Source organism: Hippoglossus hippoglossus, chromosome 10 (genome assembly GCF_009819705.1).
Source record: "Hippoglossus hippoglossus isolate fHipHip1 chromosome 10, fHipHip1.pri, whole genome shotgun sequence".
Lineage (NCBI taxonomy): Eukaryota > Metazoa > Chordata > Actinopteri > Pleuronectiformes > Pleuronectidae > Hippoglossus > Hippoglossus hippoglossus.
Window position 1 is genome coordinate 22,107,504 of NC_047160.1, and position 15,023 is coordinate 22,122,526.

Here is a 15,023-nt window from a genome sequence, read left to right on the forward strand (position 1 = left end):
GTGAAAAAGTCCAAATATGAATAAAATTGAAATATTTTAATACCTGAATTGCACATTATTCATATGTTGGAGACTCTAGATTGAGGTTTTGTTAATGTCCTGCAATTGATTATTTGCCAAGAATCTACAAATGTAATCTAATCTAAAAATGTTAGACATACCTTCCTGTGTTTTTACAATGTTTTGAAACCCCTAACATCCTGGTTATTTCCAGCTTCAGGTGAAAATAGTGATTTTCAATAAAGTTTCAGACCCCAATGAATAGAAAAGTAATGTTTTCATATAATTCAGTCAGTAAATGAGCAGCCACAGAAAACAGCCAGAATAAATGCATCTTCAAAAGATTTTAATAGCACCACTTTGGATCCAACAGGTATTCTACTAAAACTTTGTTTTCTCATAGTCAATGTTATTTTTCAAACAAGTGCAGAGAAAAACATTAAGTGCTGTGACGATAGAAGAAGTTTGTCTAAAGGGCGGATGTGCAGGATGTCGATGCTGTAGGCACTTCAGAAGGTCAGCACTGTGCGGATACTGCAATGAGAATAAAAGAAGATGTGCTAGGCTGGTAAATGAAGAACAAGTGAGCAGAACAGCAAAAGAAAACATGCGTAAGTGTATGTACTAATCGTAAGAAGCATATTTTAGAACAATGGTTCCAACATGTACCGACTGCGCAAATGAACCGTTCTTCTCACCTCTCTCCAGCGTGCATGAGGTCGAATCCCTTATTGATCTGCTCGAAGGGCAGAGTGTGGGTAACAAACTCATCCACCTTGAGTTTTTTGTTCATGTAGTCTTCCACCAGCTTAGGAACGCTCTCCACACTCTTCCAGCCTGAGGGGGAATATGAAAATCTGTTTACCAGCTACAATTTAACATCACGAAACAGTATAAATAAAACTAATGTAACCATTAAAAGGGCCTTGGGGCGAAGCGCTTATTCCCCAGAAAACTAAAAAAAGAGCTGGTCAAGCGTTACTTGATGAACAACTAAAATGATCGGTACCATTTACATACATTTTCATTAAAACGCAATTTACTATCTTTGTGTCAAATTATTAAAAAAAAGTTCAAGCGCCAGTTCTCAACTCAGCCTGATGAAAGTGGAGTGAGAGCACATTGATTTTTACTTCATTCTGGAACCGCCTGCTGTCTCACATTATATTATGCAAAAGTGTTTGAACTCGCCGACATCTGGAACTGCTGCCAGACCACATTACACTTTTTATAACAAGAAATCCTCCAACAAGGTCACTCACCTCCGAAGGCTGTGCCCCTCCACACTCGGCCTGTCACCAGCTGGAACGGTCTGGTCGAGATCTCCTGTCCGGCTCCGGCTACGCCAATGATGACACTCTCACCCCATCCTTTGTGGCACGCCTCCAGAGCGGCTCTCTAAAATAATGAACAAGTCATTTTCATTGGTGATTTATATGCTGCTTGTGCCACTTGTCAACTTCAATGAAGCCAATGCACATCTGCATCAGCTCTTCTATGGACCTGTGATGATACATGAACACTATGAAGTGTGATTTACATGTCTGTTGTACCTACAGCTGCTTTCAGACATGTACCGAGGGGACATTCTCTGGTTGTTTTTCCTGCCAGTCCTCTAGTAAAAACTCTGGAAGCTGTCAGAGTGAGTCCATGTGAGAATACAGCAGGGTTATCTCTAGAGATTCATCTTGAGAGAGTGAAAACAGCTCATGCGATGTGCTGCATGTTTTACACACTTTAATAAAATGTGAACACGGAATAAGTCTCACCATGATTTGCACATTTCCGATGCACTCAAAGGAGTAGTCCACACCCCCGTCAGTCATCTCCACCAGGACCTCCTGGATGGGCCGGCTGTGGTCTTTGGGGTTCACGAACTCAGTGGCTCCGAACTCCTTGGCTTTCTCGAACTTCGCGGGGTTGATGTCCACACCGATGATCCTGGTTGCCCCAGCAACCTTGCAACCCATGATGACAGCCAAGCCGACGGCTCCGAGGCCAAACACGGCGCACGTGGAACCAGCCTCAACCTGAGGGAGGATGAAGAAGCAATGTGAGAATCCAAACATTACAAACAGTAAAATCTGTCGTTGTAACCTCATCACATTTACTAAAAACAGAACTGGATTCTCTTATGTTATATTGAGTTATAAAGCAAATGTTGTACATTTTTGTTATTCTTATATTTTTGTATACTGCTATTTTAATATTTACTTATATCTATACTGCATGTGTACTTATAACTTTTTTACAGATACTCCTCATCTTTACTGTCCCCTCTGCTGTTGTAATGCAGCACTTTTCCTATCGTAGGACTAATAATAAATTGTCTTATTTGTTGTTAGTACATTTACTATATCAGTGTCTGTTTTCAACTTGGAAACAAAGCCTCTGGGAACAACTCAAGTTCACATCGGATCTGCATGATTAATGTGGGTGACCCATTTCAGAGTGAAACCTTGAAACAGTGACAGCATTTGAATCCCCTTTTCATCGATCCCTCGAGGCTGCACTTTGCGACAAACATGTTTTGCATAAAGAGCTTTAAACAATAAAATGTGTCGAAACTTCCCAGTGGTGTTTATCTCCCTTTAGAGAAAACAAGTCAACGCACTGTTTATATTTTTGGTCGGGAGGCAGACTTACAGCTTTGCCGTCAACCTGTGACACCCACCTTGGCGGTGTTGAGAGCGGCACCGTATCCTGTGGAGATGCCACATCCAAGAAGGCACACCTTATCCAGCGGAGCGCTCTTGTTCACCTTGGCCAGGGAGATGTCGGCCACCACTGTGTACTCGGTGAAGGTGCTGGTGCCCATGAAGTGAAACACTTGCTTTCCCTTGCACGTGAAGCGTGAGGTGCTGTCGGGGAGCAAACCCTGGCCCTGGGTAACTCTGCGAGATGGAGGCATAGGGGAAAAGATGGTTTAATTGAATGTGCGTATGATGAATGTGTGTCAGACAGGAGCTAAAACTGAACGTGATTGAGCTTTGATTTGGTTCCAGAGGCTGTGAGATCAACCACTGAGGCAAAAGTCTTCCCCAACACAAGGTTGAATAAATCGAGAACTGAAAACGTTACCTAATTTTCTGGCAAAGGTTGGTCTTGGGATTTTTGCAGAATTTGCATTCCCCGCACTGAGGCACATACAGCGGAATGACAGTATCACCTTTATCAAAGAGAATTGTCAATAATCAAAATCACACATTCGTTCTTATTGCTGCACAAACAAGTGATATTTTCTGTATTTTGGCTCCGTACCTGTCTTGAATTTGGTGACGCCCTCGCCGACACTCTCGACCGTTCCGGCGCCCTCGTGGCCCAGGATGACAGGAAAAAGTCCCTCGGGGTCACTGCCGCTCAGGGTGTAGGCATCTGTGTGACACACCCCTGTGGCAAAGAGCTGAGAGGAAACATTTAAAATACATGAATGAATGAATGAATGAATGACAACAGATTTATCAAATGTTTTGCTGTTATTCAAGTGTTTGTCATTCTCGGCTCATAAAGACAAATTTAAAACCACAACCTTCACTTAAGAGCCAAAATCAGTCTTTAGACATAAAATTGATGAATAATAACGGGACATTTATTGTTATATTTATCAGAGTCGAATGATATTAATTTGATTTTATCTTGGTATCATCTGAGTGTAATCTTTACACTTTAATTTCTACACGAAGCAACGTAATCATCCACATTATGTCTGTTTACAAAGTGTGTGCGTGATTCTGCCTGTGATGCTTTTCTGGAATAGAGTGGAGGGCGGGTCGTCCACTAACCAGACGGAGATGGTTCGATACCCAACTCCTTTGTCCGTGTGCTTTGGAAAAGACACCTGACCCCTGATTACCCATGACGGCTGTGCCAGCAGTGTGTGAGTGACGTGTGATGGAGAGAAGCGCTGCACATAGATGCTCCGTGTGACTGTGTATGTGAATATAAAAATTGTACCGTGAAGCCTAGAAAAGTCATATATAAATACAGACTATTTGTACAGTCATATTTCAGCTTTAAAGAAGTTACAGTCAGTGGCCTGGTTTACCTTGATGCGGACTTCATGGGCCTTGGGTGGTGCCACCTCCACCTCTTCAATGGAAAGAGGTTTGCCAGGTTCCCAGGCAACAGCTGCCTTGCACTTGATCACCTGAAGAAGGAAAAGCACGGGACTTTGGTATTTTCTCTCACACAAGGATTGAAGACTGCAGCTTTGTGTTGGCTGCAGCTCTGCAGGGTCTGTAACAGGCCGGGATAGCTGCACACTGACCTAGTTTTAACTCTGTCCAGGTTTATGCAAGAGCTGGAGTTACATGCTTTCTTGCAAGTGGACGAGACGTGGCTGCAGAATCTGCTTCACTCAAACTACTTTCTATTGCTTTAACCGCTTCGGTAAGTTCACGTGTTCAATATTATCTGAGCAACAACTTGCAGGCACCAGTTGTGAGCAGCTGAACCCTGATCCCTGTTGGGTAACTCAACACTGACTCCTGGTACTTATTCATTCAACCACACGCGAACGGCTGCAGGTTAGTGAACGGAATCCTGGTTGTTGTTTATGTGTGAATTAAATGATGTATTAACGTTACGCACATTCTGATGCATTTCAAGGATTTTATTGAGTATTTTTGAAGGAAACTCACTTTCCCCGCAGTCTCCATGTTCCTTCCTTCAGCAAGAGGGGGCGGAGCAGGCGCGCGGCCGTAAAGGAGCAACCGTGCGGACCAATCAGAGAGAAGAACGCGCAGCTACCCTCTTCTCTTCTCGTGTGACGTAGGCCCGGCGGAAACAGGAAGTTGATATATCGATATATATTTTATTTTATTCATAAATCTAAATTCTTAAAAATATATATTTTTTTAAAGTTAAAACTATAAGCTTAACAAAAAAAATAGCAATTTAAAAAATATCTATTTATATTATTTTACTTAAATACGTTTCTTACATTATTTACTTATTTGTGTGGTAGTACACAGGATATACTTCACCTGGCTGTTCCATACAAGTTATAAAATATAATTCAATTGGTGTCATGTAAATAACCAGAGCAATAGTCGTACACACTTCTGAGAAAGTACCTATTTGAGAAAATAGGTTTAAATACTACTTTAAATGTACTGTGATTGAAATACTATATATTTTATCTTTTATGTATAAGCAGCATTTGTGTTGTGACTTGAATTATTTAAACAAAGTTGTATGTAATTCTATACTTATTTTCATTATGGATTCATATGCTGATATTTTCTTGATTAATCAATCCATTCATAAAACATTAATATTCATAAAAATAGCCACCTTGTTAACATCTAAATTAAGGATTCATGAGAAAACATCTTTAATAATTAATTTAACTCTAAACTAGATCAGGGCTCTTAAAGTGTATAACATGAACTGTATTCTGCTTCATAATGTCAATGATTCCTCTAAGACCAGAGAAGATAAAACAGACAGTTACAAAGCACCTTTTAATCAAGGTCTTTAACAAAAGTTACATTTGGTTTAAGATTTTACAAATTATAAGCATTAAAATGTTTCCAACTTCCACTCAAAGTTCATTTTCCATCACACATTTTCCCCACATTTGACAAAAGTAATTCAGGGAAATTTGTGAATGTGTCTCCTGAAGTCATGAACAACACTTTAACACAATCGGCACCAGGATAAGGATGTGCCTGTTTGCAGAGGGAGCCTAGACCCCTTCACAACAGGCAGAAAAGGTCCCAGCTATGTAACACCTTTTAAATAACGTGATGATTCATCACATCTTCAAAACTGGTACAAAAATAAAAAAATGTGAAAAGCCACAGGTTCTACAAATTGAATCAGTATATGGACATTGCCTCCAACTGGCCAGACACTGGTATTGAATGCAGCCTTTTTGCTGAAGCAGGTGTAGACAGGGATGAAAAGATCCACCAGATCACCTCCCACCTACAGGTTGACAAAAAGAAAAAGATAAATGCAACAATTATAGACAAAAACATGGCAAGACTCACACAATCCCAGCAGGAAACAAAACTTAAATAATTGAGCTTGATGAAAAGGGGCAAACCTCTGAATCCACGTCCACCACTACCTCCACTACCTCCTCTGCTTCCTCTGAAACCTCCTCCACCACGTCCAAATCCTCCTCCACCACGGCCACCCCTGTCAAATCCTCCGCGGCCCCCACGGCCACCGCCTCCAAATCCTCCACCACGGCCCCCTCGAAATCCACCTGAAAGAAAAACAAAAGCAGAGCAGTTGTTCAAAACATTCCTCTAATCCACGTTGTAAACAGTTTTTCATGTTCAACCTAAACCCACAGAAACTAAGACTAAGAGCCCAAGTGGGGAAAACTAACCTTATTTATAATCTTTATTAATTCAGTGGTTTTCAAAAGAACATCCTAATAAATGCACATTTATCTTGCCAGGTCACAAGCTCGCTTCTTTAGCCTTTAGGCCACCGCTCTGCATATTCATCCACAATATAAGACTATAAGTTTGGATGCTTTACCTCCACGGCCACCACCTCTTCCTCCTCGGCCTCCTCTTGGCGGCCCCTTCTCTCCTGGCGGCCTGGGAAGAAATCTCTGCAGTGGAAGAAGCTTCATTGGATCTATATAAAACTGAGAGAGAAGTTGCAGATTACATATCGATTATGACATAAACTGAAATGCTGTTAAGTATTCAAATGAATGACATTAAAATGTCAGTGATTTTTTTTTACCTTCTGAAGTTTCTTAAACGAAGACGCCTTCATATTGTCTGAGAGTTTGACTGAAAAATACTGCAGGGTGAGTTAAGGAATAAAAGGCGAGAATGATATTTAATCCACAAAAATTCACTATCTTTTTAGTGCACATATATTTTTTTTTTTTTTTAAATGGCGACAGAAAGGATACAAATTCCCGGAGCTGGCCGAATATCTCGTCCACCTTCCCGATCTGCTCCTTGTTCTCCAGGTACACAGGGGCATTGAAGTAGGGAACCTTGCTCTCCTCTGTTGTGCACTTGCACACAATATCATCTTCACATGGATGCATGAACTCTCCCACGGCTGCAAAGAGAAAAACATTGAAACACATTCAGTTTTGTGACACGATAAGCCGCCAGTTTCATTTTATGTCCTTGTCTACTGTAGATAGGGGATGATTGAGAGTCTTATCATGCAGTTTATGTACATCTGCAGCTCTCAATGGATAACCCACATAACTTTTAAAACTAAACAAAAGATTTCAGTTGTTTGCAAAAAATAAAAGCTGGAGTGGAGGCTTAAACACATGTCACCAACCAGCACCATGTGAACTTCCTAACTTCTTCCATATTATGACAGTGTCTGATATGTTACAAGTTCCCCGCCGTTGCTACAGCTTGCATGTTGACATGTTTAAAGTTGGTAACAGTTCCTGAGACATGAGCAAGTAGTCACATCAGAGTGTGAACCAAGTTAAACATACCCAGGATCTGTTTCTTATCAAGCTCCACCTAACCCAACTTCAGCCGACCTGCTATCCTGAACTACAAAGCTGTCAGGATTCTGTAGATCAATGGTTTTCCACTGATCGGATTAGTCAGTGGTTTGTCTGTTGAGTTTTGATCCTTCTCAGTACAGCATCAGTTACCATGGTGAGGACTGAAAGCTCTGAATGAATCCAGAAGGTACCTCGATTATTGATAATCAGATGTGCACACATTAGACTGACTTTTGCTGCCTGCCTGCATTTGGTCTTTGTTGTTTTTGTACCTGCTGTGCTTAGTTTTTTCATATGTTGCTACTTATTGTTATACATTGTACCCGTCTGAATACTAGTCTGTGTATATTGCTTGTGTGTGTTGACTATAAACAAGTCATTTTATTTTAACTCTAGGTTGCCATTTTAAAAACTGGGTAACTCTGGCTCGTTTACAGTCATTTTGCTGTTGATTAATAAACAATGTCCCTTTCAAATAAACAAAGAAATGACATTAAGTGATCACCAGACCTCCTGTTTCATAGCACGTGAGCACATGCACATACACCATTCACGTGCCGTCACTTGAAAACCTTCTGAAGATCATTTACAGTTTGTGATAATGTTTATTATATTAAAACATATATTTCAGTCTCAGACGTCACACATGTCCCCCCCTGCACCAGGTTTCCCCCACAGCTTCTCGATGATCTTACCCACTACGTATTCAGGAGGACCGTAGTCCTGCTGTCTGTTGAAGCCTCCTCTGCCTCCACCGAAGCCTCCTCTGCCTCCTCCACCTCGGCCTCCACCGAACCCTCCTCTGCCTCCTCCACCTCGGTTAAAACCTCCACCTCCTCCTCGGCCGCCTCGTCCTCCGCCTCCTCTGAAAGACATGTCCTCTGCGACGGAGCAAGAGAGAGACACACACGAGTTAGCTGTTAGCTGGAGAAGCTAACAGGCTGCGGGGGGATAGTAAGCACCAAACAACTTGCTCTTGCTAGCATGCTAACGCAACTCGGTCATTCAAACTACAGAATCACATCCGCGTTTTCTCCCACAAACCAATGCGGTGTGCGCTCAGTTCTACGTACAATACTACAATAGTATTAACAAACAAATATTACGCGAAAAATACATTTAAAAACACGAAATAAATAGAAAAAACACACTCACAACTTTCCTCGTTGAGCCGCAGCTATTTACTCCACGCGAACACGTGTGGCCAAACTGCCTGTCGTAAAGTGCATGTCGAGTGTCGTGAAGTGTCGTAAACCCCTGCCGCTGCCTCGTCGTGCTTCATGAACCGGAAGTTTAGTTTACGCTTTATTTATTTTGAACTTCAAACCAAAACGACTTTGAAGCTATAACGTGACGCAATGTTATTTGTGTGCAGATGTAAATACATTTTTTAGAAATAATTGATTTTGTTGATTTGCAGGAAATTGAACAGACAATGTCCACGACAGGTCAGGTAAGAACAACAACATCAAGTACACAATATTCACTTGTTGTCTAATAAATGATACAAAGTTCATTATGTCATGTTGTTGCTTTGAGTCTCACCCACAGACTGTATATAAACATACAGTATATATATATGATTTGTAAAATTACATCTGACTGAGTGTGAAGTGTTATTTAGCCTCATTTTGTTGATCCCACATGTTCACAGGGATTCAGGAGATCTTCACACAAACAGAGACCAGGTCCAGTCAATGCACGTTTTAATGCACCAGTGCTTTTCCCTCCAGGTGATCAAGTGCAGAGCAGCTGTTGCTTGGGAACCAGGGAAACCTCTGGTGACTGAAGATGTGGAGGTGGCTGCCCCTCAGGCCCATGAGGTCCGCATCAAGGTCAGCTGCTCCTGGGGGGGATACGACCAGACATTATAGTAGATATGTACATTATTAAGTATTTATCATAAAACTGTATGATGAACACAGTACCTGCTCGTACAGATTGTTGCCACGGGTGTGTGCCACACAGACTGGGAATACATGTACGGGACTGGGAAGGGGATGAAGTTTAGACCTTTTCCGTTAGTTTTGGGCCATGAAGCAGCTGGAGTCGTGGAGAGCGTTGGTCCAGAAGTCACCAAATTCTCACCGGGTAAATTGTACAGTTTCATAATGAACGTACAGAAATGCAGTTAGATTCATTTCTCCTTTTCATACACAGAACTCTGACTGAAGTCGTTTGCTTTTTGCTGTTTTTAGGGGATAAAGTTATTCCTCTTTTCCTGCCTCAGTGTGGGGAATGTGAACGATGTTTGAGCCCTAAAACAAATCATTGCAGGAAGAACTGGTAATATCCATTGCCATGTTTGCTCACAACACACACACTACATTGTTTCATTGTGTTTTTTCTGCTAATTTTTTAAAAACTTTTTGTGACTTTTAGGGCAAATACACAAGTGGGTGTTTTGGCCGATGGCACGAGCAGGATATCTTGCAAAGGGCAGCAGGTGTACCAGTTCCTCGGAATCGGCTCTTTCTCCCAGTTCACCGTGGTTCCCGACATCTCTCTTGCAAAGATAAGAGACGATGCACCGCTGGAAAAAGTTTGCCTGCTTGGCTGTGGCGTCTCCACTGGTTATGGTGCAGCTCTTAAAACAGGCAAGGTAAGAAGATACAGATCTGAGTTACACTTCTCACCAACTCTGATGTGGACCAGTGATTGTTCTGTGTGCGTCCTTAGAACGAGAGTCACACAAATACAAGTAGTTTACTTTTATTTGTAAAAAAATATCATTTAAACTCTTGGGCTTATAGTAACAGATTGAATTTTTTTTAATATCTTATCTTCCCAGTGGTGATTACAAGATAGTAGTTATATTTTTTCCCCACTAGATATCAGTGCATGAACATAAGATAAGTCGAAGAAAAGATGACAGTTGACATCAGTAAAGGAAGGTAAATATATATGATATAAAGAGAGTTAAACCCGAGTTGAAGTGCAGTACAGAATTGGTGCATGTAACATCATACAAGTGGATTAAATAGAACTTAGAAGTTCAATATTCTACACTTTTTGTTTTTATTATAGTTCTTGTATGTAGAAATAAGTAAAAATAAGCAATAACAATGTTTTGTGGAGATAAAGATGTTTAGAGAGTCACTATTAAAACCAAAATGTAGAAACATGGAGTGATCAAATATGTTTTGAATATTAAAAAGACTGAGTATGAGCATTTAACTGAAAACACAGTGGTTCAGTGAATAAAACAAAAGCAGCGAGAGAGCGTTCACAGGAGCCTGATAAGAACCTTCTTCTTTCAAAACACTCCAGCTAATGGAAAATGTAAGTGTGGCGAGAGGAGAGTGAAATTCAATTTGAAGGTTTGATATGATAATGATAAAAGTGTGTTTCATTTAAACACTAATTTTAAAAGGCAAATTCTTTGACAAAATATGAATAAAAGCCAACACACGGTTTAAAGCGGAGGTTGATTAAAAGCAGGCTTACATAAGAATAAAATGGGTCCAATGGAGAACAATGAAATCAAAGTCGTATTGTAGCATGTGCACCAATCTGTCACAACATGAGGACTGGTTTACAGACGTCATGGCTGAGTTGACTCCCACACTACGCCCATCCAGGTTGAAAAAGATTCCTCGTGTGCCGTGTTCGGGCTCGGTGCGGTTGGACTGGGCGCCGTCATGGGCTGCCAGGTTGCCGGGGCGAAGAGGATCATCGGGGTCGACATCAACCCTGACAAGTTCGCCAAAGCCGTGGAGCTCGGAGCCACCGAATGTGTCGACCCCAGAGATCACAGCAAGCCCATCCAGGAGGTTTTGGCAGAGATGACAGACGGAGGGGTTGACTATGCTCTGGAGTGTGTGGGGAGTCCAGCTGTCATGGTGGGTGCGGGACAACTACACACTCCAGTTTCACCAGTATCTGTGAATATGTATTTTACAGGTAGTATTGTTTTTCCTAGACTGCTGCGCTTGAGTCTACAAGAGATGCCTGGGGCACCTGTGTGATCGCAGGGTGGACGGAGAGAGAAGCAATGAGCGTCGTGGTTGAAAAGCTGCTGATGGGACGCACCTTGAAGGGGACTTACTTTGGAGGTGAGTTGTCTTAATGCTTCAGCAGCAATTCAAGGTAATTGGCATGATGGCGAAATCAACCCTCTGTAGTCTGAGGCCTTGTCCAACACTTGAGATATTTGGACACGCCTTGACATATACAGTATATTGTCAGTAAGAATGTCATCAATTGATCTGTTGGCAGCTCGTGTCATTCGTGGTTCTTGAGGACTCACAAGGGTCTTGTTTTCCTCTTGTAAAGGTTGGAAGAGCGTGGAGGACGTGCCCAAACTGGTGGACGACTACATGAACAACAAGCTGAAGCTGGACGAGTTCATCACCCACAACCTCCCTCTGGATCAAATCAATGTGGCCTTTGACCTTCTGAAAAGTGGGAAAAGGTACGACAGGATTCATTTGTGGATGATGTCTTTTGTGTGTGTGTGTGTGTGTGTGTGTGTGTCTCCTTGTGTTCACATAGTCACGTTATTGGGACTTTTATCCTATTTGAGGACAACAAAATTTGCCAAAGGACATTTTTATGTTTAAGGAATCAGGATAGTGTTGGACTTACAGTTTACTACAGTTTATTGACTCTAGTATTTATTTGTCGAAATGCTCATTTGCTGTCTTTGCAAAATACTATGAACACACAATGACACATAATTTTCATGGACGGATCTCCGTTACTGAGGCCGAGTGGCGCAGGGGCCTGATGTCAGGGGCCCCTCGGCCAGAGTCTCTTTCATGAAGTGGCTGTAACATACAGTATCTTGTTTGAGAGCTCAAAAACCTTCAGTGTGGGAGTTTATACAAGATGGAGCATGGAAAACAAGTACAAACTAGTCATGTTTCAGGAATATACGTATGTTTGGTTGTAAATGTACAGTGTGTATTAGCTATATTATCTATAAATATTTACAATTGTAGGATTATAGGAAACTTAGGAAACCAGTAACTAACATTGGAGAAGTTAGAACCATCAAAATAGTTCATGATGAATTTTCTGTGTAATTGATTAAGTGTCTAATTGTTGCTGCTCCCCTGTTGTTATTGTGTATATCGGACCTGAGACTGAAGTTACCCTAATATTTGTCTTCTCTGTCCTCAGCATCCGCACTGTCATCAGTCTGTGAGACTCTCAAGAGGAGACAAAACCTACAGAACACTTAACAAGAAGCGAGGTTGATGCTCACGGTTGTTACTATGGTAACTATTGGTAACTCTGCCACAGTTAATTATCTTTTTCTTCAAAGGTATTGATGATATTTCTCCACGCTTGACTTTGTGGCAAGTGAGCACTTTGGCCACTAGATGGCAGTCTTATGTCATGTAAAAGCCTTTACAGTAAGTTCAACTTAATAAAAACATCATTGTTTTACCTGCAAAATCCAATTCTATATATTTTATTACTTATTTATCACAAATTTGATGAACACAGAGAAGATTGAGTGTATTTCTGCAACATGATAGAGAATTTAATAACAAACACAGCAGTATATATATGATAGTACAGTAATATATATACATGTATAGTATATAGCAGGAGTATATGTATAAATATAAAGTAACAACAAGACAAATCTGTACATCTGTCACACGTGTGATAGTTGGAATTAAATACCCTTGTATAGAAGATGGAGCGAAAGAGCGAGGAACCAAATGGCCGAATCTGTCATCGGCCATTGTGAAGAATCTGCTTCATGTGGTCGGCCGTACCAGATTTCGTCCTTGGTAACGTTATATATTGATTTAATGGGGAGTCGCGGAGAAGGGCTGAAATAACAGGGGTGTGCTGTCAGGGCAGAAGACAAAAGGTTGTTTTGTGAAGGTTGTTTTCAGCTCCTCTCGGTGAAGACCTGAAATAGCTGCCAGAGGAATTTGTTTTATTGAAGTTCCATTCAAATGCCCTTGGCAGCTTCCCCTGCTTTTCCATCTTTATTTAAAATGGAAAATAAATTGGTGCTCTTCCTCTAATGTTGGTCTCCTCTGGCTGTGTGCTATCAATCACAGATTATACATCTTAGACCCCCAGACCTCCACCTCCACCTCCACCCCCCCTTCTTCTTCTTCTTCTTCTTCTTCTTCTTCTTCTTCTTCTTCTTCTTCTTCTTCTTCTTCCTCCGAAGGAATCTCGAACGAAAGAAAGTTTTTGAGAAATAAAAGCAGAGAGTGAAGCAGCGGAGAGAGATAAGAGAGAGGAGATCAAGAGAAATGGGGGAGACGGGTTTTGACAGGTGGTTATGTGACTGGCCACCGCATCTATAACTGTTGGACATGCTCGCAGATTTATAAGGCTTTCTTGGGGACACGTGTTTGAATGTCTGCCTCATCTGTAAGAAAGCCATCCAGAGTGACGACCATAAGTCTCCCAACGGCTTTTTTTTCTCTCTGCGGTTGAACTCTACAACCTCTGGAATTGTCACAGCATTGTGCAACTGATACAGGGAGGACATGCTACATGAATTACAACTGCAGCATTGCACACATTTCAGAAACTGTCCGTGTTGTCATGCTTCACATTTGTCTGTGCAGCCTTTTCTGCAGATATCTTCGGGATAGGAAGACGAAGATAGAGACAAATCTTCATTTGCATTTAGTGGCTCTTTTTCCCCCACCACCATCTTTTTTGCTGTCATCACTTCACTGCGACAACTCTTTCAGACCTCGTGAAGATAATTGACAAACAACAGAAATGCCAGATGAGGTAAATGCCATCACAAAAATAAGGGCATGAAAAACTGCCGCCTTGCCTTTCACAATATTTAAATTGGGATCAAGAGATTTTGCCTTATTTATTAAGCTATTTTCCCGTGTGGCAGACAGATGACTGCATGCTGGAGATGATGAGAGCATAGAAGTAGTGGGTGGGAAACACCCTGTTCAAACAAAGCCTGTTTTATAGTCAGAATCCAAAAGTTATAAAACACCTACTTTTTTCACTTTGTAAATGGGAGTTGGTGCCGCTCTGATTCAACTGGTGCATGCAGTTTATTTATCAGAAACTAAATCAAACTGTCCCTATTGAATGGTTTTATATTAGTTATCAACAAAGAATTCGTATATATATGTTCTCCAGTGCTGGGTGTCTATTTCATCTGTTTTAGCTTTATTTAATGACTTTAATAGATGGATAGACATTTTCATTGTGGCCGTTTTCCTCAGTGAAAACAATTGGGATGTGTTGAGAATTCAAGCAAAGCATCAAGGGGAAAGTCATTTATTTACTGAAGTGTAATCTGTAAACTGGTTTCCTAATGTTCACAGTGTTTCCTCAAACCTTACACAGCTTTTCATATCATTAGTTTTCTGCAAGATACTCCAGGCAGATGTGGCTCAGGACGTAAAAGAGGGTTGTCCACTAACCAGATGGTTGGTAGTTCAATCCCCTGTATCCTTCTGTCTGCATTCTGAAGTGTCCTTGGGCAGGATGCTGACCCAAATGACCTCTGACTGCTGTGCCAACAGTGTGTGAATGGTGGCTGAAAAGTGCTGTGTATAGAGTTGCTGTATGAATGTGTGTGTGAATGGAAAATGTGATTTGAACTGTAAAG

General features: G+C 41.3%; 3 protein-coding genes across 5 annotated transcripts; 1 reads left to right on the forward strand and 2 right to left on the reverse strand.

Moving 5' to 3' along the window:
- Window positions 1-331: 331 nt before the first annotated feature.
- LOC117769505 (alcohol dehydrogenase class-3) lies at window positions 332-4,774 on the reverse strand. The gene is made up of 9 exons (XM_034598431.1): window positions 4,641-4,774; window positions 4,046-4,147; window positions 3,262-3,403; window positions 3,082-3,169; window positions 2,675-2,894; window positions 1,770-2,030; window positions 1,263-1,398; window positions 699-837; window positions 332-534 (listed from the first exon to the last, which is right to left on the reverse strand). Exons 1-9 carry the CDS (start codon window positions 4,656-4,658, stop codon window positions 510-512), a joined length of 1,131 nt encoding a protein of 376 aa, XP_034454322.1. The 5' UTR covers window positions 4,659-4,774; the 3' UTR covers window positions 332-509.
- Window positions 4,775-5,447: 673 nt separating this feature from the next.
- On the reverse strand, window positions 5,448-8,716 carry gar1 (GAR1 homolog, ribonucleoprotein). 2 transcript variants are annotated; one of them, XM_034598517.1, is made up of 8 exons: window positions 8,612-8,716; window positions 8,152-8,337; window positions 6,887-7,041; window positions 6,712-6,771; window positions 6,499-6,610; window positions 6,174-6,217; window positions 6,053-6,119; window positions 5,448-5,931 (listed from the first exon to the last, which is right to left on the reverse strand). In XM_034598517.1, the coding sequence occupies exons 2-8, from the start codon at window positions 8,330-8,332 to the stop codon at window positions 5,921-5,923; spliced, it is 630 nt and encodes a 209-aa protein (XP_034454408.1). In that variant the 5' UTR covers window positions 8,333-8,337; window positions 8,612-8,716; the 3' UTR covers window positions 5,448-5,920. The 2 variants fall into 2 exon arrangements, with proteins under 2 accessions (XP_034454408.1, XP_034454406.1); XM_034598515.1 differs by having other exon boundaries at window positions 6,053-6,217.
- Window positions 8,717-8,734: 18 nt separating this feature from the next.
- LOC117769545 (alcohol dehydrogenase class-3-like) lies at window positions 8,735-12,858 on the forward strand. 2 transcript variants are annotated; one of them, XM_034598513.1, is made up of 9 exons: window positions 8,735-8,909; window positions 9,190-9,291; window positions 9,397-9,547; window positions 9,655-9,742; window positions 9,839-10,058; window positions 11,038-11,298; window positions 11,379-11,511; window positions 11,732-11,870; window positions 12,581-12,858. In XM_034598513.1, exons 1-9 carry the CDS (start codon window positions 8,892-8,894, stop codon window positions 12,603-12,605), a joined length of 1,137 nt encoding a protein of 378 aa, XP_034454404.1. In that variant the 5' UTR covers window positions 8,735-8,891; the 3' UTR covers window positions 12,606-12,858. The 2 variants fall into 2 exon arrangements, with proteins under 2 accessions (XP_034454404.1, XP_034454405.1); XM_034598514.1 differs by lacking the exon at window positions 12,581-12,858 and having other exon boundaries at window positions 11,675-11,864.
- The last annotated feature ends 2,165 nt before the right edge of the window (window positions 12,859-15,023 follow it).

Excerpts from the sequence above, each read along its gene's own strand:
- LOC117769505 (XM_034598431.1), bottom strand. Across the intron at positions 2,895-3,081 it reads AACCTTTGCCAGAAAATTAG|AGTTACCCAGGGCCAGGGTT; the intron begins GTAACGTTTTCA and ends TCCATCTCGCAG. Across the intron at positions 838-1,262 it reads GAGGGGCACAGCCTTCGGAG|GCTGGAAGAGTGTGGAGAGC; the intron begins GTGAGTGACCTT and ends ATTCCCCCTCAG.
- gar1 (XM_034598515.1), bottom strand. The coding sequence starts at position 8,332 with ATGTCTTTCAGAGGAGGCGGAGGACGAGGCGGCCGAGGAGGAGGTGGA. Across the intron at positions 6,611-6,711 it reads CGTTTAAGAAACTTCAGAAG|TTTTATATAGATCCAATGAA; the intron begins GTAAAAAAAAAT and ends CTTCTCTCTCAG. Across the intron at positions 6,218-6,498 it reads AAGAGGTGGTGGCCGTGGAG|GTGGATTTCGAGGGGGCCGT; the intron begins GTAAAGCATCCA and ends TTTTTCTTTCAG.
- LOC117769545 (XM_034598513.1), top strand. Across the intron at positions 9,548-9,654 it reads AGTCACCAAATTCTCACCGG|GGGATAAAGTTATTCCTCTT; the intron begins GTAAATTGTACA and ends TGCTGTTTTTAG. Across the intron at positions 11,871-12,580 it reads CTTCTGAAAAGTGGGAAAAG|CATCCGCACTGTCATCAGTC; the intron begins GTACGACAGGAT and ends CTCTGTCCTCAG.